A 24059-nucleotide genomic window follows, 5' to 3' on the forward strand; every position below is an offset into this window, starting at 1 on the left:
ACCTTCCATTTGCACTGTGGTGTTTCCAAAAGAGTTAAGCAATATAATATTGAGAATTATGACTAGGAAGGGCCAACGAATGGGTGAGTCTTTCCTCAGTTCTTCCACATTTCTTTAGAATAATACGTAAGCTTAGAAGAGGACATGTTCTGAATGTCTGAATTTAAATGTACACCAGGAATGAAAATCTTCACCCTTGTGGGAGTAGCTGCTAATCCAAGGACTGGATTATAGCAATGGCCCGGGCACAGCATGAAGAGGAGCATAAAAGATGAAGCAGATTCTCATTTCCTCTTCGCGTGTCACTCTTATTCTGCACCAGTGCTTTCTGGGAGTGAAACTGTACTCAACTTTGACATAGGCCGCTAGCCCTTGGCAGGCATTCCAAATCTCTGTGACCAGCTTGGTTTGTTTGTTAGAGCTGTAGAAGTAGAGAGGACCAAGTGTGTTTCCTCTCCCCTGGCGAGTGTGCTTACCTCATTCATGTGTTTCTTGTCCCATTGCCAGATGAATGCTGGTATTAAATCCGTCTTTCCTAGTGGTAGGTCTGCCTCATGGCTGCTCCGGTGTTTGGGGTATCTATGAGTCCCATGACCATTCTGGGAAGGCACCAGGATTGGTACCTTTGCCATGGATAAAAATGTATACAGATAATATACTGTATCCCACTGCAGATACTTCAGTATGGGGTATTAAAAATACGACTGCTTTTTAGATTTTCCCCTGATACCTTTTGAGATTTGAAAGTATAATCAATTGTTTGAAAACAATATCCAAAATAAACGATGTGCTTTTATCCATAATGAAGATAACTCCAGATGTGGATATATTTAGTTGCAGATGTGTTTTTAATATGCAGTATTAAATATTTTCCAAAAGTCTCAAAAGGTACCAAGATTTTGCATCTCATGGAAAAAGTGTACTCTTCTTTCTAAATGCTCTTGTGGAAATATTTTTAAAGTTTATATATTGTGCATAATACGGCCTAAAAATTGTATTACTTCATTGGCTTGTTTGCCATGATATTATTGCGCATGATAAAATGTTTTCAGTTGCTTTGCTTGCTTATGGTAACCATGACCCATATTTTCTGCTTTTTTTTCCCCCTTTGTGTGTATGTACACATGCATTTTTAAATCATTTCATATTACATTTTCTTTTTCCTCACCAAAAGGAATATGCTGCATGGAAAAAATAAATGCAAACATTCCTTTTCTTTGTTTTCTTTTTTTCTTTTAAAGTTCTGACTCAGAAAATTTCTTGCTCTTATTGGCTTTTTATGGGTGTGAAGCATAACCGAATTGTGCATGGAAGGTACAGATTTAAAATCCAGTGGCTTCACAGTTTGCACATCAGTTGCCTGTCACCTAAAAGTTACCTTGGATTCTGCATGAAATAGGCTTGAGTAGTTTTCTAAAAAAGAGTTCTAGATATTTAATGTACAGTGACACACATCGATCCGGTTCTAAGTAGGTGCAATCAGTATCACCGAAAGGTTCAAGGAGAGGGAACGTTAGACCTTGCTAAAATGAAAGTTAACATGGTTGCACAAAACGAACTTGTACCTATACAGGCAAAGCAGAATGGCTGCTGATATTTCGAAACCAGCACATAAGAAAGTCAATAGGAAGTAAGGGAACGGTTTTCCATTGTGGTTATTTTTCTCATCATTAATTCTTTCTTCATGTTTTCTGTTTCTCATTGTTGGCCTCCTTGGTTGCGATGTGCTTTTTCTGTCTTTCATTTCACATTGCTCTGTTTTTTTGTTTGTTTGTTTGTTTGTTTGTTTTTAACTTTGGATCAGTTATGTCTGTGGAATTTTTTTTCCCCTCTTTTACTTTAATTGTTCCTTTGCCTCTTCCATTCTAAATCATGCAAACAATTGTACTTGCTTTTGTAATATTTCAAAGTTTACTGACCAATTTTTTTCTCTGGTCTCTCTGTTTCTCAACCATTTTTGTTGATTTTTGTGTTTGATTTCATTTTAAAATTTAAGAAACAGTTGAACGGAGTGCAGGAGCAACAAGATCCCTCCCCACCACTTACTCATACAAGCCATTCTTTTCTACAAGACCATACCAATCCTGGACAACAGCTCCGATTACAGTGCCTGGGCCGGCCAAGTCAGGCTTCACTTCCTTATCAAGCTCGTCCTCTAATACGCCATCAGCTTCTCCGCTAAAATCAATATGGTCTGTTTCGACTCCTTCTCCAATCAAATCCACGTTAGGCGCGTCAACTACATCTTCAGTTAAATCCATTAGCGATGTGGCATCTCCAATTAGATCCTTTCGGACAATTTCTTCACCGATCAAAACAGTGGTGTCACAATCTCCATACAGTATCCAAGTTTCCTCTGGTACCCTGGTTAGAGCTCCCACAGTCCCAGAGGCCTCGCCTTTGAAAGGGCTGGCATCCAATGCTACGTTTTCCTCCCGCACCTCTCCTGTGACGACAGCAGGGTCTCTTTTGGAGAGGTCGTCCATTACTATGACACCCCCTGCCTCCCCCAAGTCAAACATTAATATGTATTCCTCAAGTTTGCCATTTAAGTCAATTATTACATCAGCAGCACCGCTAATATCTTCGCCTCTAAAGTCAGTGGTGTCTCCAGCTAAATCAGCAGTTGATGTCATTTCATCAGCTAAAGTCACGATGGCCTCTTCTCTGTCATCACCTGTGAAACAGATGCCCGGACACGCAGAGGTCGCATTGGTCAACGGATCTATTTCCCCTCTGAAATATCCGTCATCTTCAACGTTAATTAACGGATGCAAAGCCACTGCCACGTTACAGGAAAAAATTTCTACAGCTACAAACTCTGTGAGCTCTATGGTTAATGCCGCCACTGACACAGTTGAGAAAGTGTTTTCTACCACGACAGCAATGCCATTTTCCCCACTCAGGTCATACGTTTCTTCGACACCATCAGCTTTTCAGTCTCTAAGAACTCCTTCCGCAAGTGCACTCTATACATCCCTTGGGTCGTCAATATCTGCAACTACCTCATCTGTAACTTCATCAATAATAACAGTGCCAGTATACTCTGTAGTCAATGTTTTGCCTGAACCAGCATTAAAGAAACTTCCAGACTCTAGTTCACTTACAAAATCAGCAGCAGCCTTGCTGTCACCCATTAAAACATTGACTACGGAGACACGTCCTCAGCCCCATTTCAATCGAACTTCATCTCCAGTTAAGTCGTCTTTGTTCCTTGCACCCTCTGCCCTTAAGCTGTCTACACCATCTTCTTTATCTTCCAGTCAGGAGATATTAAAAGACGTGGCCGAAATGAAAGAGGACCTAATGCGGATGACTGCAATACTACAGACAGACGTGCCTGAGGAGAAGCCATTCCCACCCGAGCTCCCAAAAGAAGGGAGGATTGACGATGAAGAGCCTTTCAAAATCGTTGAGAAAGTAAAGGAAGACTTAGTGAAAGTGAGTGAAATCCTCAAGAAAGATGTGTGTGTAGATAACAAAGGACCACCCAAATCACCAAAGAGTGACAAAGGACTCTCTCCCGAAGACGACTGGATAGAGTTTAGTTCGGAAGAAATACGAGAAGCAAGACAACAAGCTGCGGCGAGCCATCCTCCATCCCTGCCGGAGAGAGTGCAAGTGAAAGCAAAAGCCGCCTCCGAGAAGGATTATAACTTGACCAAAGTTATTGATTACTTAACAAACGATATTGGGAGTAGTTCGTTGACAAATTTAAAGTATAAGTTTGAGGATGCAAAGAAGGATGGTGAAGAGAGACAGAAAAGGATTTTAAAGCCAGCGATCGCGTTGCAGGAACACAAACTCAAAATGCCTCCAGCCTCCATGAGGCCTTCCACCTCTGAGAAAGAGTTGTGTAAAATGGCCGATTCCTTTTTCGGAACAGATACTATTTTAGAGTCTCCGGATGACTTTTCTCAACACGACCAGGACAAAAGCCCCTTGTCTGACAGTGGCTTTGAAACAAGGAGTGAAAAAACGCCCTCCGCCCCACCGAGCGCTGAGAGCACGGGCCCTAAGCCGCTCTTTCATGAAGTCCCCATCCCTCCTGTCCTCACAGAGACAAGAACTGAAGTGGTACACGTTATCAGGAGCTATGAGCCCTCAGCTGGAGATGCTCCCCCGGGCCAACCGGAGGAGTCCGTGGCACCCAAACCGTCGCCTACTTTTACAGAACTGGAACCAAAGCCCACCACCTCTAGTATTAAGGAAAAAGTTAAGGCGTTTCAGATGAAAGCCAATGGTGAAGAAGATGACCACAGCCGAGTTTTGAGCAAAGGCATGCGTGTTAAAGAAGAGACCCACATAACCACAACCACCAGAATGGTCTATCATTCCCCACCAGGCAGCGAAGGTGCCTCGGAAAGAATCGAGGAAACCATGTCAGTCCATGACATCATGAAGGCCTTTCAGTCCGGGCGGGACCCTTCCAAAGAACTGGCAGGTCTGTTTGAACACAAGTCGGCAGTGCCTCCAGACGTTCACAAGTCTGCTGCTGAAACCACAGCCCAGCATGCAGAGAAGGACAACCAAATGAAACCCAAACTGGAGCGTATAATAGAAGTCCACATCGAAAAAGGTAACCAAGCTGAGCCCACTGAAGTCATTATTAGAGAAACCAAAAAGCATCCAGAGAAGGAAATGTATGTATATCAGAAAGACTTATCCCGGGGAGATATTAACCTAAAAGATTTTCTGCCAGAAAAACACGATGCTTTTCCTTGTCCAGAGGAACAGGGTCAGCAAGAAGAAGAAGAACTTACTGCCGAAGAGTCGTTGCCTTCTTATCTGGAGTCTTCCAGAGTAAACACTCCCGTGTCCCAAGAAGAAGAGAGTCGCCCTAGTTCTGCTCAACTCATATCCGATGACTCTTACAAAACACTGAAGCTTTTGAGTCAACACTCAATAGAATACCATGACGATGAGTTGTCAGAACTAAGAGGGGAGTCTTACAGGTTTGCTGAGAAAATGCTTCTGTCAGAAAAGCTAGATGTGTCTCATTCTGATACCGAGGAATCAGTTACAGACCATGCAGGACCCCCTAGCTCAGAGTTACAGGGGTCTGATAAGCGGTCCAGAGAAAAAGTAGTCACTGCCCCCAAAAAAGAAATTCTCTCCAAAATCTATAAAGATGTGTCTGAAAATGGTGTAGGTAAAGTGTCTAAAGATGAGCATTTTGATAAAGTGACAGTGTTGCACTATTCTGGCGATGTTAGTAGTCCAAAACACGCCATGTGGATGCGCTTTACTGAGGACAGACTAGACAGAGGTAGAGAGAAGTTGATATACGAAGATAGGGTGGACAGGACTGTGAAGGAAGCTGAAGAGAAACTGACTGAAGTGTCACAGTTTTTTCGTGACAGAACCGAAAAGCTAAATGATGAACTGCAGTCCCCAGAGAAGAAGCCACGCCCTCGAAATGGCAAAGATTACTCTTCCCAGAGCTCTACCAGTAGCAGCCCCGAGAAGGTACTGCTGACAGAACTGTTGGCATCCAGTGACGAGCGGGTTAGGGCAAGGCAGCACGGCCATGACGGACAAGGCTTCCCCACAGCCGATGAGAAGCAAGCGGCCAGCCTGCCCAGCAGCCCAGAGAAGAAGGGTCTGTCCCCACAGCCCGAGGACAGCAAGCCCACAGAGGAAGCCCGAGAAAGCATTTCACAGAGCAAGGCACCAGAAGGGCCCCCGTCTGGGTTTCAGCTCAAACAATCTAAACTCAGTTCCATTAGATTAAAATTTGAACAAGGCGCACAGGCAAAGAGTAAGGATGTGTCACAAGAAGACAGAAGGCCAGAGGGCCAGTCGAGAATCCCAGTTAAAAAAATGCAGGAGAGCAAGCTGCCCGTTTACCAAGTGTTTGCTAGAGAAAAGCAGCCGCAGGCCATAGACCCCTCAGACGAAAGTGTATCTGTGCAAAACGATTTGATGGTCCTCGCGGCTACGGATGAGCATGCCCAAAGCCACGAGATTGTTGTAAAGGATTCTGGCTCCGAGGATGTGAAAACACCGAGGACTGAAATGTCAAGTAAAGCAATGCCTGACCATTTTTCTGAGCAACAGGCTAAAGACTTGGCATGTCACGTAACCTCAGATTTAGCAACTAAGGGACCATGGGACAAAAAGGTCTTTAGAACATGGGAAAGTTCTGGAGCCACTAACAATAAGTTGCAGAAAGAAAAACTTTCGCATGTACTCGTTCACGATGTAAGAGAGAATCACATTGGTCACCCTGAGAGTAAGATTGTTGATCAAAGGAATGAGTTTATGTCTGTGACTGAGAGAGAACACAAGTTGTTAACGAATGGCTCTCTCTCAGAAATTAAGGAAATGACTGTAAAATCTCCCTCCAAAAAGGTCTTATATAGGGAATATGTTGTGAAAGAAGGGGAACGGCCGGGTGGGCCTCTGGAACCGCCTTCGAGGAGGAGTGAGAGCTCAGCGGTATCACACATCCCGGTCAGAGCCACCGAGGGAAGGAGAATGCTGTCTTCTGATATCCCTGACGGCTTTTGCGAGCAGTCAACATTCCCCCAACATGAACTATCACAAAAGTTACCCCAGTCCAGTATGAGTAAAGAGACGGTCGAGACACAGCACTTTAATTCGATAGAAGACGAGAAAGTTACCTATTCAGAAATCAGCAAGGTTTCCAAACGTCAGAGTTACGTAGGCTTATGCCCTGCTCTCGATGAAACCGAAAGCTCTCCCACCAAATCTCCTGATTCCTTAGAGTTTAGCCCAGGAAAGGAATCTCCCTCTAGTGATGTGTTCGACCACAGTCCCCTTGACGGATTGGAAAGAATTGCTCCGCTAGCCCAGACAGAGGGAGGGAAAGACATAAAAACTTTACCTGTGTATGTCAGTTTTGTACAGGTGGGGAAGCAATATGAAAAGGAGATACAACAAGGAAGTGTAAAAAAGATCATAAGTCAGGAGTGTAAGACAGTACAAGAGACCAGGGGGACCTTTTATACAACTAGGCAGCAAAAGCAGCCTCCTTCTCCCCAAGGTAGTCCAGAAGACGACACTCTAGAGCAGGTTTCCTTTCTAGACAGCTCTGGGAAAAGCCCTTTAACCCCAGAAACGCCCAGTTCAGAGGAAGTGAGTTACGAATTTACGTCTAAGACACCAGACTCGCTCATAGCTTATATACCAGGCAAACCCAGCCCAATTCCCGAGGTTTCCGAGGAGTCTGAGGAGGAAGAGCAGGCCAAGTCAGCCTCCTTAAAGCAGCCTACAGTGGAGGAAGCAGCCGTTGAACATGAAACGCCTACCGATGTCAGCAAAGACTCTAACCAAAGACCCAAAAGTAATAGAGTTGCGTATATTGAATTTCCCCCTCCTCCACCACTGGATGCAGACCAGATGGAGCCAGATAAGAAGCATCATTATCGCCCCGAAAGAGAGGTTGACATGATTGAAGTCAGTCTGCAAGATGAGCATGACAAGTACCAGCTGGCCGAACCCGTCATCCGAGTGCAGCCGCCCTCACCCGTCCCCCCCGGGGCAGACGTCAGTGATTCGAGCGATGATGAATCCATCTATCAGCCAGTCCCTGTTAAAAAATATACCTTCAAATTAAAGGAAGTAGACGAGGAACAAAAGGAGATGACAAAATCCAAAGCTCCTGCTGACAAGCCTTCCAACCAGAAAGAATTGGAAACTAATGGATCTGGAAAAGATCACGAATTTGGCCTTGGCCTCGATTCACCTCAGAACGAAACCGCCCAGAATGGGAACAATGACCAGTCCATCACGGAATGTTCCATTGCCACCACAGCCGAGTTTTCTCATGACACTGATGCCACGGAGATCGACTCCCTGGACGGCTACGACCTGCAAGATGAAGATGATGGCTTGACAGAGAGCGATTCTAAAGTCCCCGGTCAAACGATGGAAATCAAGAAAGATGTCTGGAACATGGAGGGCATTCTGAAGCCAGCCGATCGCTCCTTTAGCCAAAGTAAACTTGAAGTTATCGAGGAGGAAGGAAGGCTGGGACCAGACGAAGACAAGCCACCTTCTAAAAGTTCCTCTTCTGAAAGGACTCCTGATAAGACTGATCAGAAATCAGGGGCCCAGTTCTTCACACTGGAAGGCAGACATCCTGACAGATCAGTGTTTCCTGATACTTACTTCAGTTACAAAGTAGATGAAGAATTTGCCACTCCTTTCAAAACGGTAGCTACCAAAGGTCTAGATTTTGATCCTTGGTCTAACAACCGAGGGGAGGATGAAGTTTTTGACAGTAAATCACGGGAAGATGAGACTAAGCCATTTGGTCTGGCTGTGGAAGACCGCTCTCCAGCAACAACCCCTGATACAACGCCAGCCCGAACGCCCACTGATGAAAGTACCCCAACTAGTGAGCCTAACCCCTTCCCATTTCACGAAGGCAAAATGTTTGAGATGACTCGCAGTGGTGCAATTGACATGAGCAAGAGGGATTTTGTTGAAGAGAGGCTCCAATTTTTCCAGATTGGTGAGCATACTTCTGAAGGGAAGTCAGGGGACCAGGGGGAAGGGGATAAAAGTATGGTCACTGCCACACCACAGCCACAGTCGGGGGGCACCACTGTAGAAACCAATCTAGAGAGAAATGTAGAGGCACCTCCAGTCGAACCCAACCCCGGCAGCCCGACCAGCGGAGAGTGTCAGGAAGGTGCAGCCAGTGGTGGCTCCTTGGAGAAATCGGCAGCAGCCGCTAGCGCCTCTAAAGTTGACCCCAAGTTGCGCACGCCTATAAAAATGGGAATTTCAGCATCCACCATGACCATGAAGAAAGAAGGCTCTGGAGAAGTGACAGATAAGCTAGAAGCTGTGATGACCAGTTGTCAGGGACTAGAGAATGAAACTATACCAATGATTGCAAATACAGCCAATAGCCACATGGGCACTAGGCCCCAAGAGAAACATGATTTCCAGAAAGATAACTTTAATAACAACAACAATTTGGATTCTTCCACTATACAGACAGATAACATTACGAGTAATGTAGTTCTGACAGAACATTCTGCACCCACTTGTACCACAGAGAAAGCTAATCCAGTGAAAATCTCATCAGGAAAAAAGACAGGGGTACTGCAAGGACACTGTGTCAGAGATAAGCAGAAAGTTCTTGGAGAGCAGCAAAAGACCAAGGAGTCGATAGGGATTAGGCGAAAATCCAAACTTCCCATAAAGGCCACTTCACCAAAAGATATCTGCCCACCAAGTCATATGCCAAACATGAAAGTGAGTAAAACGAAGCAGGTCAGTCAATCTGAGAAAACCAAAACCCTTATTGCTTCTTCATGTGTAGACGTAAAGTCCAGAATTCCAGTAAAAGACACACACAGGGATAACGCAGTTAGGAAAGCATGCGCCACACCAAAACAAGGGCAGCCAGAGAAAGGCAAGGCCAAACAGCTTCCATCCAAGTTGCCAGTAAAGGTAAGATCCACCTGTGTCACCAGCACCACCAGCACCAGCACCAGCACTACCACCACCACCACCACCACCACCACCACCACCACCACCACCACCACCACCACAGTAAAAGTTAGGAAGAGTCAGCTTAAGGAAGTATGTAAACATTCCATTGAATATTTTAAGGGGATTAGTGGTGAGACCTTAAAGCTTGTGGACCGCCTCTCGGAAGAAGACAAAAAGATGCAGTCCGAGTTGTCCGATGAGGAAGACAGTACCTCAAGAAACACGTCGTTGTCCGAGACTTCCCGGGGTGGCCAGCCTTCAGTTACAACGAAGTCTGCTAGAGATAAGAAAACAGAGGCAGCACCTTTAAAATCAAAGAGTGAAAAGGCCGGCAGTGAGAAAAGGAGCAGTAGGAGGACTGGTGAGGATGAAGGCAGTCAGGTCTCTCGAGCACTCTTTGCTCACATCCTGGAGAACGAGCGTAGTTCGTAAACACTTTCCGACTCGTAGAGCCTAGTGCATGAACTGTCGTGATTGCCTGTGCGGTGACTTAACCGTAGTTTCTCATTCCGTCATTGTCATCTGTGTGTGCTGTCTCCACACTCTTCTCGCTCCCTTCTAACCAGCCGACACCGTAGGCAGCTAGGGAAGCATGCTGAAGATATTGGTGTCATTCAAGATGAGCAGCTTTTTTTTTTTTCCTAATGTACTAATGATCCTGTCAAAGTAAAAGCACAGATGTTGAAATCCCATCATGGTGTTTTCACCAACACAGTGATTCTGTAACCGTTGTCCAGTAGCTAGCTCGTCAGCATGTTTGATCCCATCACATTGAGCATCCATGTAGTCTCACATCTGGCCGGGGCAGGTGACAATCAAGCGAGCCATGTGAAAAGACAAGTGTTCATGTAGGTGACTAGGACACATTTAAGTGTACAGTGTTAGCATTAGTCTCTCTGTAAAATCTGAGTACTGCTAAAAAACAATTTTCCAGTATCGTGTCTTTCTTGATGATTATTTTAATTAAGAAATTGTAAATCGTAGGTCCACAGAGTCCATGTGAACGGACAGATATCAGGATGGCAATAGTAGCTGATCACCTGGGACTTAGTTGGACAGGTAAGTGCCCACACTCCTGAGTGAAACGAATACAGTTTCTTTATTTCTTTGTCTTACTCACAAGGGGTTCATTATAAAAACCAGAAGCAAACAACAAGTAGAAAACAAAACAAAAAACATTTTTACCATCCAAAGTCTACCTACCCAGAGATAATTATCGATAATACCTTACATCCTGTGTTTTTCAAAGCTTTTTTCAATGCATATACACTAAAGAATAGAAATTTAAATCTTACTTTACCTTAAATGTAGGCACTTTCTTCACACTGCCATTTCTGGTAATAGAAGATAACATTTTACCTCGTAGTAAACTTATTTTCTGGGGTCAAGGAAAACACATTTAAGGCCTGTGACTTTTAAGTAATCCAGAACTTGAAAATGGTGTATTCCCCGTAGAGCAGCTCTCTTGGGCAACTGTTCAATTAACCCATGCCTGCGTTTCCCAAATGTTAATCGCTCGTGAGTCATCTTCACGGTTTTTATGATATACACAGATTATCTGTATGTTTATTTCCCTGAGACCTTTCTTTAAGTGGACTCACTCTTATGCCCAACGATTTATTTAAAAGGAAATCTTATATCTTTGCTAAAGGAAAACAAGGATAATTTTCAATAACTACATAAACAAGAAAACAAGGGAATGAGGAAGTTGAACATTCCAATTACAATTTTTTAAGTAGGATACACGTATAGAAACTCATTCGGTTTACAAAAGTCATTGAGTTTGGTGAGTTGAATGAAACTGTGTATGATCCGTGTGTAGAAAAGGAATATTTAGCTTGATTTCACTTCATTACAGATGAAGATAAGATTCTGTGTCATTTGGACAATTCTGCTTTGTAGATTTGATGTTAACTGGGCCTCCAAAATCCCACCTCTCATGAATCAGAGAAAGTTTAAGTTCTAGACGTTGAGTGTATGTTTTTAATACTCAGCCAAAACAACACAGTAGCTTAAAATACAAATGTCAACCATTGTCATATCTAAGTCATCTTGTATACCCTCCGTGATAGTCTATGCTTAGGGAAAGAATTATCTCTGCTATTAAAAGGGAGAATATGAAACGAGATAATGGCAAACAAGGTCAGCTACATTTTCTTCCTTTAAATGGCCTAAGTCCTGCCCTCGCCACCAGCTTATTAAACCTTCCTGTCTCCTTCCACCCAGCCTCTGCTCTCGGGCACACTGCTAACGACCAGGAGCCTAGGGGCACTCTGAGAAGACAGGTGGTCTGAGTAATCCTAAGCAGCTTGTTGAGAGTTAATAGCAATTCGTTATATATAAATATTTGCTAACATAAAATTAATACTAATTATATTTTAACATCAGACAAAATACACTGGAGCAAATGTTGGTTTTGCAGTATTATATGCCCATACTATTAGATTATTTACCTTAGACAAATCCAGTCCTTAGGTCTGTCAGAGTAAATTTTTGGAGAAGATGGGACAGAAAGCTATTAAACTGTAAAATTCTCAGCGACAGTGTGTCTTTGCTCTTCACTGGACCACTAGACAAAGGATACAGTTGGGTCATAAGGGCGTGTTGGATGGTAAGGAGTATTGTCTCTTGAAGCACAAAGGGATGAAGATCTTAAAAGAAATTTAACTTTTGTAATTTGAATTACTATCTGCTTAGTGAAGATTGTCATTAAAATTATCAGTTAGAAGAGCAAAATTTAATCCTGTCCCTCAGAACCACTGTTAACATCTTAATGTACTTTGATTTTTGTATAAAAAGCTTTAAAATGTTATATACACCATGTAAATTTTTTGCTTTTTTATTTGTGATTACCCAGTTTCCACAAAATTGCATATTCTATGATCTTGGTTTTCATGGATAAATAACATCTAGTGTACATATTTTATAATGGTGTTTTTCTAACTTTGGGTCACAATGCACTCCTGAGTCATGAAATCGATACATACTTTGGTTTTGTGTTTCATAGAATAGAATTGGGGGGAAATGTCTGTGTGTTACCTGTATTAAGGCTAAGTTTTGCTTCTTGAAGATCTGGTTTCATTTATGTAAACAACGTGCTATACAATGTATATCTAATCGTAGGCCATGATCAAAACAGTTTACAAGTCGCTGCATTAACTCAACTCTTCTTTTGTCAACACTTGGATTGTTTTCCATTTTTTTTAATAGTACAAGCCTGAGATAAACATTCATGTGTGTAAATCATTGTGCCCAACCCAATGTATCATCACGATAGTTCCTAGAAGTGAAATCGCTTGATCAAAGGATCTGGAGTTTTTTGAGCTTCTGCATGCATGTCGCCAAATGCTAGAAATATTTAAGCAGGGTAGAATCTTGACCAATTTCTTTTCCATGGGAGGATTTTTTTTTTCCCATTTATTTCTAGAATCACTTGAAGTAATACATACCTGAGGATTTTTTTTTTTAACTGTACAGGAAACATACAGTGGAAAGTCAGGCTCCTTCTCATCTTTGACTCCTGTTCCCAGAGGGAGCCACTAAGGCTCACACGTATCTTCCCAAAGACACTCTCTGACAAGGACGAGCGTACGGGTATAGACATTTAGATGGACACAAAGCTATTTCCCTTTTATTTGTTAGACAAGTGGCAGCATAGCGCAGACAGCAATCTGGACTGTGGTCATCATTTAACCTCCCAAGTGGAATTGCTGAAGGCTCATTACCAGCATCTCTTGTGCCCTGTTTATGGGTGTGTATCCCTGCCCATCTTATATGAGGCTTGAGCAAAGTGCAAAGAATAATTTGGCTGCATTCAATTCAATTTAATTTAATAAATTAAAAGAATCCAGCAGCAACCTCTTTGTATAGATCAGGAATCTTTATAAAAGAATCTCTCAAGAGGGAATCTAATTGTAACTAAGCAGTTATCTCAGGAAAGTTAAGTCCAGCCTGTATGGATCACGACTTCCCTGTAAAAGCAAGCATGTAAAGATTAATGCTCAAGGTTGGCCTGGGTTTTACTATACAATTCCTTTGTGTGCGTGTGTGTAGGGCAGTTGAGCATTACGTTTATGAAACGTGTGTGATAAAAGTAGAATGTGAAATCTTAGTAACTCTTTTTCTTTTCTACAGAACTGGCAAGGGAACTGAATTTTTCAGTGGATGAAATCAATCAAATACGTGTGGAAAATCCAAATTCTTTAATTTCTCAAAGCTTCATGTTATTAAAAAAATGGGTTACCAGAGACGGAAAAAATGCTACAAGTATGCTGACATTATATTACTTTAACTTTCAAAACTGCATATATTCAGTATTTTAGATAAGCCTACTGCTAATAGACCAGAGTAATCATAAAGTAATAGCAAGTCTTTTGAAGTTATACTTGCTTAATTTAGCGCTAATATTCTAAACACCTGTCTTTAGGAAGCTTCTTAAGAAAGCAGGTAGTGGTGAATTTGTTGCATTTTGTCTTTCGTTCTCTCCATGACCATCAAAAATGAAAATCGAATTCTAGCTGTTAAATTATGGGGTAGTAGTCAGAAACACTGTGAGGCTACTGCTGTGGCCAGAGCTAGATGCACAGGGAGGAAAAGAAAGAAGGATAGGATCAAATCATTTTATTCAGCTTCATCTGTGCTGCAGAGAATTCTCCAGTATTTTTAGGTTGGGCTTGGTTTGGTGGGGGGTGGGGGGAGAGTGGTGCTATACTACGGCAATGTGAAATAAGTTACTGTGGGTTTGCCTGTGTCAGCCTGACCTTAGTAAGTCATTAAAATGCTAAGCATCAAATATGAGGGTGATCTATTCTGACAGTCTAAAAGGAGAGGAACATGTTTAAAATTTTAATAGATCCCCTCGTAACTAAAAGGAGTCTAGCTATTTTGAGGCCCATCTGCTCAGCATCGTACCGTGGAATGAATGTTGCTGTCACCACACATAGCTTCACAAAGTGATTCTTAAGACCCTGACATGACGTCCCTGTAACACCGAGCTTTCTGAGCCCTCTGCATGGTAATATGGCAGAGCCGCAGGGAGAAGGAGCTAAACCACTTGGAGGGTCGAGAACGCCATGCTTTTGTGTGGATATTGGGATGACTGGAAGAAAATAATTTAATCGGGTTTTCAACCCTTTTTTCTCCTTTTTCAGCTGATGCCTTAACTTCGGTCTTGACAAAAATTAATCGAATAGATATAGTGACTCTCCTAGAAGGACCAATATTTGATTATGGAAATATTTCAGGCACCAGAAGTTTTGCAGATGAGAACAATGTTTTCCATGACCCTGTTGATGGTAATTGAATTTAGTGTTCATATTTATTTAATCATTTGATAAAATTTGAAAGTGTATAGGACAAGGCAGTCACTTAAAACCAACTAAATTGTGATTTGCTTGACTTAATTTCTCATTTTCACAGCATTTTCTCTGCTAGAGTCTGCAAATAAACACTCTGATAGAACAAACGGGATAAATTTCTGTTAGAGTAAATACAAATAATGAGGTATAAAAGCATAAGTTAACTGAAAGAGTTGGTATTTCAAATATTTTACGTGACCAAGTGGAAGAAAATTTAATACCTAGAGAATGCATTGCTTTTGTCATTTTCACATTAACCTAAAAAACTAGTGAACGCTTTTATTCACATATTGATAAGACCAAATTGTAAGCTGTCTCTTATCCAACAACCAAGGTACTGGGTCAGGTTTAAGCATATTCCTGTTTGAATTCCTGTTTGGGGGGGCCAAGTATTTAAGCGTGAACTGAAAAAGTCTAATGCATCACTCAAAAACATGTTTTACTTATTTAGCATATTTTAACTTTATATGCTTCCATTTATTGTGTGGAAAAACCCTGCCTGATCTATCATATATAAAAGTCAGTGTCATTTCTAATTCAGTGAGCACAGATGTCACTAATAACATAGTAATTCCTTTTTTACATTTAGCTTAATTTATATAAGAATATCATCATCTTTCCTTCAGTGTGTAAATTGGGGCATATTTTTAATCAAAGTATCAAAAAGTATAACAAATATCTTACTTTGTTTTTCAAGGTGCTTGTCTTGCTTTACAAATGGAAATTTATTCCTATAATGAATTTTGAGTAAAAAATGATGATGGTGTGGAGGTAGAAAGAAGAGCTTAGGGATATTTTTTCTACTATCCCCAGTTTTGAAAAATACGGTGTTTTTCCCCCATTTTTTAAACTGGCAAAGTTAGACTAACAAAAATCAACAACTTCTAGTTCTAGATATGTTATGTAGCAAAGTTGTCAAATTCTTAAAAAGTTTCTGCTTGCTGAAGTTAAAGTCAACAGAAAATTTAAAGCATACGTTATTATCCACATAACATTAACACGATGGACAATAATGTCAAAAGTGGTTTCTTTTTAAGCTTATAAATGCCACAGAACCTTGGAAAAAACTCTCTTCAAGGCCTCATCTTATATGTAAGACCATGTAATGGTAGCCAGTCTCTTTTTGCACTAAAGGTAGACCATTGTTATATCAGATTCTGAATTATTGCCAAGTTAGAGTTTATAGAATCTTTTAATATTCTTTTTTGGGAAAAAATTTTTAAGAAAATACCTAACAAACAAAAAAAAAAAAAAAGAGAGAGAGAAAAGGAAAAGAAAAGAAAGAACTAACAAGCAAGATAACCAGAAAATAATGGAAATGGTCAATAGAAGTGAAAGCTTTATTTATTTTTAACATTTTAAAATCAGAATATCATTAAATAAATTCACAAGTTTTTCATGGCTACATCTTAATATTTTATATTTCTTATTTTAAAAAATCATAGGGAAATTTAGGAATGTATGTATGAAGTAAATTTCACTTATGCAGATTATAAACCTCAGCTAATCTCAGCCAGCTTTTCAACAAGATTCTGGTTTATAGGTGACTATACTTACCTATAGCAGTTTGAATTTACAACAAAAGCTTAAGTTGGTATTTGTCACGGACTGATGGGAAAATTAGGCTCTCGTTTTGTAAACCATTGATTCAGAAAATGTGCTTGGCTGCCTTTTTTTCCTGTCTCTCCTCTTTGTTGAACTTTTATGAAACCTCCTTTCCTCACCATGACCAGACCATTGTTGACTTCTTTCTCTGCTGAAGGAGAAAAATATTCCCTTTGTCCACACAGTGAAGGTTAAAACAAGGGAATTGTTTCCTACTTCCCCTCTCAGTAGGCTGGTAAATAAACCTCCGTGTTTCACAGTATTGTCGTGAATATTCAGAGAGCTCTTTGCAAATGGCTTTCTTCCTGTCTCTGTTGTGTATCATTTCTTTTTTCTCTTTATTTGATTTGTGGTTCTGAGTGGACCCCTATCACCAAGTTCACTAAGACCTCCATATACACCACAACCCTTTCATCTCTGTCACATTATGATACCTGAAAACTTTCCTTGGAGCCTTTTCTACTTTATCTGCTTTTCAAATCCTTTTCCTAACATCTTTTTAGATTTTTTTTCCCAGTGCTACTGCTCTAAAATCTAATAATAATTTCCTTCCAAAGATTAAATGTATTTTTCTTCATGGTAAATTTCAAGTGAATAAAAGTGAGAATTAGAGTTGGATAGCATTGCTCATATGTAAAGCTCTTAAAATAAGTTATAAGTGACTATGAAATTTGGTTTCTTGTGGCTTGCTGTATGCAGTCCACCACAATATGGATTTTGCATGCTAAAAGTAGAAAGATAATAAATCTGGCCATGGAATAAGTGTATTTTATATAACAATAGCTAATTTTGTATTGAATTAGTCTGTATATTTAAGTTACTGTGTTGAAATTATTCAAGTTGATAGAAATCATTTATATCTTAATTAGTATTCTGTTTTATTATAGTGCGCACTAGTCTTTTATTTCATTGTATTACATTTAATTGAACTAAACCAATAAATTTATGAGCATTAATCTGTAACTCATCATACATTTTCATACCTGATATAATTTAATTCATTCCATGTGTTTTGTTTGCTGTACTCTAAATCGTTCCAGTCAGTCCAAATGTACTGTCTTCCATAGGTTATCCTTCCCTTCAAGTGGAACTGGAAACTCCCACAGGGTTGCACTACACACCACCCACCCCTTTCCAGCAAGATGATTATTTTAGTGATATCTCTAGCATAGAGTCTCCCCTTAGAACCCCCAGTAGACTGAGTGATGGGCTAGTGCCTTCCCAGGGGAACATAGAGAATTCAGCAGATGGACCTCCAGTTGTAACTGCAGAAGACACTTCCTTAGAAGACAGCAAACTCGAAGACTCAATGCCTTTAACAGAAATGCCTGATGCAGTGGATGTAGATGAGAGCCAGTTGGAGAATGTATGTCTGAGTGAGTATCCTCAATACCTCGGAAGTATGGCTGGGGTCCCAAAAGTTGTTAAACCAGCAGAGCCATTCAAACAGCCTAGTAAAATAGGAGTAAGCTCTGAGCAGCAAGAGAAAGGAAAATCTGGTCCTGATGAGGAGATGACGGAAGAAAAACTCAAATCTCTATTTGAGGACCTTCAACTTGAAGAAGGAGTAGAGTCTGAGGAGATGACAGAAGAAAAAGTACAGGCTATTCTTAAACGTGTTCAGCAAGCAGAACTGGAAATGTCTTCAATTTCAGGTTGGCAGAACGAGACATCAAGTGGAAACCTAGAGTGCCCTGCTCAAGCTCGAAGAATAACTGGTGGGTTACTAGAACGGCTGGATGACAGGTATGGCTCCATTTCAGAAAAAAGAAAAGTGAATCACAGGTTACATGTTAGTTGTTTGTTTTAAATACCTGCTTTTTAGCAATTACTCTTTTTCTAAATCACCATTCCAGTTTGGGGATAATACCTGCCTTAAAGGTTGGTTCATTCTGCTAATCTGGAGAGGGAAAGTTACATGACATCCGACTCTTGATCGCAGCTCAGTTCTTGAAATCACGGTTGTAAGTTCAAGAAATCACAGTCATGAGTTCCAGCCCCCTGCTGGGCTCCACGCTGGGTGTGGAGCCTACTAAAAAAAATAAATAAATAAAACAAAACAAAACAAGAAAACAACTACTGAAAGCCTGAAGTAAAATGCAAACAGTTTTACATGCATGCCAAAGATGTATATATGTTTACTTTAGAAGACTGCTCTTTTCGAGTTTATTACTTGCATTATTCTTTTCACAAAGCCAATAAGTAATGCACTTTCAAAATAATATAATAAATAAAACCCCATGTCTTTTAGAAATATGAACATTTCTGTTGTTTCCTGATTTCAAACGTAATATGCTTATTATGCAAACTTTAAAACACAGATGTAAAAAGTCAAAACCCCATCATCTAGCAATAACCGCCACTAAAATTTGAGATTTTAAAAATTTCTTTTACATACATTTTTCTAAATGTCTTAATGTAGAAAATGCAGAGAAGCAAAAAGAAAAGTCATCAGTCCTCCTACCGTGCCAAGAAAACACCTAACATTGTATATCCTTCTTTTTTTCCTACATGAACATTTTATGTAATTTGCAACATTGCATATGTAATTCTTCACTCCAAATAATATTGCCGTGGTGGAAATTTGATTACGACCAAATTAATTCCCTAATCATGAATCTAGTTCTTTTTTATAGTGGACTTACTCTAGGAAGGTGAGAATCTAGGGTCCTTCAGATATTGGTTCAAATCCCACCAGCATTAGGTTTGCACTTTGTGACTCTGGATGCGTTTCTAAGCTCTAAGAATGTCAGTCTAATCAGCTTTAAAAACTGGAATACTGCTGCTTTCCTCAAGCAGGTTTACAGATTGAAAAAAAGCCTATAGAATGGCTACCGGATGACTGGTACAAATAGTCTCTCAGTACTAGTTGGCATTATTTTTATTTATGCATACATCAGACTAAAATATATTTTACTTCAGTGGCAACTAGTGATAACCTCAGGGTTTTTTGCATCCAACTTAAATTTCTTTCATAACCATATTTAATATTTTCATATTGCTGATAAGCTTCTTGCTCGATAAAGATTCCCAAAGAGGGAGTTTATAACATTTTGCAAAAAAGGAGTCTAGAAGATTCCTTTAGAAGAATGCTAAGTCCAAAGAATTCTGTGTTCAGCCTTCCAAACTGTTGCAAAGACAACAAATAGTACTAATTTTGATGTCTGTGTTCTAATATAGTCACGTAATGTATAGTTGCATAGCAGGAAATAGATACATTTAGATGATAGCATCTTCACACTGTGCTGGGACCAAAATCCTTACACATATGGAATAGGGTGTGCCGTTGATTGGGGGCTGTTTATATATAATCAGAATTTGATTTATAAGAATACACACATACTTACAGACATTTGCATGATATATATGTATCATGCATATAAAATATTGTGCTAGTTACCACCTTCAGAATTCTACAGGTAATAAAGACACTAAAAACAGTGCACAAGCTAGAAAATAAAAGTCTATCCTGATACTAGTAAAACCTAGAAATCAATTTAAAAGAAAGTATTGGAATGGGCGCATGGGTGGCTCAGTCGTTGGGCGTCTGCCTTCAGCTCGGGTCGTGGTCCCGGGGTCCTGGGATCGAGTCCCGCATCGGGCTCCCTGCTCGGCGGGAGGCCTGCTTCTCCCTCTCCCGCTCCCCCTGCTTGTGTTCCTGCTCTCGCTGTCTCTCTCTGTCAAATAAATAAATAAAATCTTTAAAAAAAAAGGAAAAAGAAAGTATTGGAAGAAAAAGATTGTTAACAGTTGAAAGGAAAATAGTCCTCACAGAACAGAGAAGCGACAGGTGAGCACCAACACCCGCTCACCAGCATGAGTCAGCAGAGGTCAGGGGAGGGGAAGGAGGAGACCTGAGTAAGGGGGTGAGGGTTGCAAAATCAGGATGGCAGATTCACAACTAGAAACCCATCCAAAGACTGGAATGTGGGATGCTTGGGGTTGCCAGAGCTCTCCCAACAGGAATGCATCTGATTCTCGGCCAGCAGTTTTTTCCATTGGCAATGCGAAAGCCTTTTGCAGTATCCTCCTCCTCTTGTAGATCGGTGGGTCTGGAACTCTGGGTCTGTCCGTGAACCTCTCGGGATGACTCTTAAAAATCTCAAATCCAAGTAGCTGTAGCAGTGCAGTTAAACAAAACAAAACAGAAACAAGGGCAGCATAGCTAGGCAGTTTGGGAATTGGGGTGTGGGGGAAACCTGAGTCCTCACCCCCAAACCCAAACCCGTGATCGCCCCTCACACATCAGATTTTTCATGCCTTTCTATTTTATGCCTATAAAAGTGATTTAAAACATGGTGGTTAAAATTTAGAGCTTCTAAAGCCCATTTTCAGCCATGTATTACCATCATAAATTTCCACATTTTCTCTTTTGCAGCCCTGATCAGTGTCGAGATTCTATTACCTCATATCTCAAAGGAGAACCTGGGAAATTTGAAGCAAACGGGAGCCATGCAGAAGTCACTCCAGAGGCAAAGACAAAATCCTACTTTCCAGAATCCCAAAATGATGTAGGGAAACAGAGTGCTAAGGAAACTCTGAAACCAAAAATACATGGATCGGGTCGTGTGGAGGAACCAGCATCATCACTAGCAGCCTATCAGAAAGCTCTAGAAGAAACCAGCAAGTTTGTAATTGAAGAGCCTAAACCCTGTGTGCCTGTCAGCATGAAAAAGATGAGTAGGACTCCTGCAGATGGCAAGCCAAGGCTTAACCTGCACGAAGAAGAGGGGTCCAGTGGGTCTGAGCAAAAGGTATGCAGTCCAGGTATCCGATACACTGTCCGTTAAGCCAAGCGTACTGATGCTTCACGTCCTTTGATTAGTCTTGTAACCCTGGGCCCAAGATTCTTTACTATTTCCAAAGTATCAGTGCTAACACTAACGGCGGGGCTGAAGAAAGTTCTAGGTAAAACACATACTATTTGATTATATTTTTCATTCACTGAGTAGAAAAAAGGGAGAAGCATCTCTTCAGCCATTTTTCAGGAGAAAAAAAGAACTACGGAGATGTTATGCTTAAGGTCCAGTGGTAATTTTATCTAGGATTTGAATTTGGGTTTCCTAACTCCCAGCCCAGTCTTCTTTCTTATGGAAGGAGGATAATTATTCTGACTTTTCCTGGTTCTTCTGCATAATTTAAAGAGTTTATAGCATGTGACCCATCTACGAGTTCTACCGTATAAGGTCTGTTGTCTGAAAGCATGTTTTAAAAATTAAAGAAACCCAGGGCCCAAGCCCAAAGTGAGGTGGGTATATACCACTGTTGGTTGACATTTAGAAATTTGAAGTTAGAGGTATCATTTTAATCCTTTGTTTATCTAAGTTGATAATTATCTTAGTATTTGTTTTCAATAATTTTAAAGCCTTACTGTCATAAATTATTTGCTTGCACTTTGTACTTAAAACATATTTACATCTAATGGATTTTTTTTCATTCTTTGAGGTTTACCACTTTTAGATAATAAAAAATTTTGAACTGAAATTTATAATTCATAGATGGATATAAGAAAATAAAAATTAGTTCCATTTCCTACATTTTTTTTTCTTACTGCTTCTTGCTCTCTCAGCCGTGCCTTTTCCTGAACCACGCAGTAGGTGTAAGCTGAGACGTGGGCATCTTGGAATCATAGCACTTGCAGTTTTCCCTAAAACATCCAATGGTGCTTAAGACCTACTGCAGTAGGGATTTTTTTATTTTGGGATTAAAAACAGAACAAAATAAGTCTTTCATAAAATAGCAAGTCCATGCTTAAGTCGTGGTTTACAAAAACTTTATTAGTAAACTCCCAGTCACTCAGGAGCTAATGATCAGCTGGTCAGTTAATCACATCCTTCCCTTTTCCCTTCTGCAGGCTATCTTTTGACCACTTTCCCGCGTGTTAGGAGGGAAAGTGAGAGGAAGTAAAATTCTCAGGCCTTCCTTTCACTTCCTGACAAATGGGTTTTGAATATTGATTTCGTTCAGTTAATTCTTAGCATATTTAAGCAGTGTGACCTTGGATGTTCCCTTTTTAAAATGAGTCCACAAAATACAGAAGGAAGCAGTAACACTGTGATGTCTTAACTATGAAAGTTTACTATTAAAAAGCCGTAGAGAAGCTCTGAAATCAAATGATGATCTAAATATAAATAAGCACCTGAGTGTGTGCACGTGTGGACACATTGGCCACTGGGGAACCGGAGAGAAGGCAAAAGAGGGTCTGAAATGAAAGTCTTAACCCTGAATGGAAGCTCAGCTGAGTTCATCAGTACTGGAACATAATTACTCTTAGTAATTAGAACTCTAATTACTCTGCTTATGAGATCGTGCTTTTGGTATTGGTTACAGGTCCTACTCTAATGCCTAAAAAGTTTTCATGAGCATAAAAGTTCTTAATGGAGTTTAAGTTTCTGGGACTTTCTGATCTCACCAGAAATCCCAAAATGTTCAGGATGTGTCCTTTTTGGCTAGACCACAGTAGAGTAGTCATCTGATGTATGGTCTCAGAAAACAGTCCCCTTTTTGTCCCCTAAAAAATCAGGTCAAAAGTCCGGGTGCGGCTCTTACACGGATGACGGCTTGCTGTTACAAGGTAAACTTCTGCTCTTTTCCACCTCTTTCCATGCAGTGACCCATGGCAAGCCATACTGAAACAATCCCGTTTGTCTGTCTACTAGTTACGCTCTTCGCCAGTTCTAGAGAATTCTCTAAAAGGAATCCTGATCAAGATTCTACTACCATCTTCTCTCTACCTTTCACCTTCAGATTAGCAGAGACTTGAGGCAGAAAGTGGAAACTAAAACGTTGGCCAAATGGCCATTTTTCTTTCTGAAAGGGACTAGTCTCAGATGTTTCTGGATAGGAATGTAATGCAATTGATGTCTAGGTTTGTTAGTGTTGGCATTAACATATGTTCTGCTTTTCAATTTACCCAAGTGAAAACCTTTCCCCAGTTTACAATTCTGTGTATGAATAATTCAGATTGAATTTTCGCTTTTGCCTCATCTAATCTGTTGATCCCTGAACGCTGATTGGCAATTCTTTTCTTTCACAATGTGAATTCCTCTTACGTTTCCTGCCTTTTTGAGCTGTCAGTGCCTCCTTTCACAATACTGGGATCATTGTAAGTTTTCTGAATTTACAATCTTTTCTAAAACATTTTAAAAGTTAAGAGGGAATTTAGCAGCCAATATCTTTGCAAGGAATAAGAAACTTGAAAACTCTTTCCTTTTGACACCGTATTATTCAGTAGGGTATTTTGTTCAGGTGAAATTTCTTACAGCGTTAGGGTTGATATTATATTTTAAAGTATTTGTTAAGTGTACCTTGGGTGAAAAATGGTCTACTTTATTATCTGTTTGACAACATTTTTTAAAGAAACCCTGGTTTATTACTTTCTGCCACATTTTTTTTTAATATTTTATTCATTTATTTGATAGAGATGGCGAGAGCAAGAACACAAGCAGAGGGAGTGAGGGAGGGAGAAGCAGGCTTCCCGCTGAGCAGGGAGCCCGATGCGGGGCTTGATCTCAGACCAAGGCAGATGCTTAATGACTGAGCCACCCAGGCGCCCCATTGACAACATTTGACAATCACTTTAGCTAACACTTGTACCTCCTGTAACAATTTTACTTTTTTCCC

General features: G+C 40.5%; 1 protein-coding gene across 29 annotated transcripts in view; it reads left to right on the forward strand.

The window, feature by feature from the left end:
- The window catches only part of ANK3 (ankyrin 3), a 681670-nt gene that overhangs the window by 635931 nt on the left and 21680 nt on the right, over window positions 1-24059 (forward strand). For 24 of the 29 annotated variants that reach the window (XM_073886212.1, XM_073886216.1, XM_073886210.1 and 21 more), the window contains 7 exons: window positions 1997-9835; window positions 10459-10533; window positions 13609-13740; window positions 14625-14768; window positions 18092-18182; window positions 20815-21190; window positions 22960-23010. In XM_073886212.1, the coding sequence (XP_073742313.1) occupies window positions 1997-9835; window positions 10459-10533; window positions 13609-13740; window positions 14625-14768; window positions 18092-18182; window positions 20815-21190; window positions 22960-23010 (8708 nt within the window). Of the gene's footprint in view, window positions 1-1996; window positions 9836-10458; window positions 10534-13608; window positions 13741-14624; window positions 14769-17503; window positions 17813-18091; window positions 18183-20814; window positions 21191-22959; window positions 23011-24059 lie in introns of all 29 variants that reach the window. The other 5 variants (XM_073886236.1, XM_073886237.1, XM_073886234.1 and 2 more) reach the window with 4 other exon arrangements.

Source organism: Callorhinus ursinus, unplaced genomic scaffold (genome assembly GCF_003265705.2).
Source record: "Callorhinus ursinus isolate GAN/ISIS: 27379988/994484 unplaced genomic scaffold, GSC_fseal_2.0 scaffold69, whole genome shotgun sequence".
Taxonomy (NCBI): domain Eukaryota; kingdom Metazoa; phylum Chordata; class Mammalia; order Carnivora; family Otariidae; genus Callorhinus; species Callorhinus ursinus.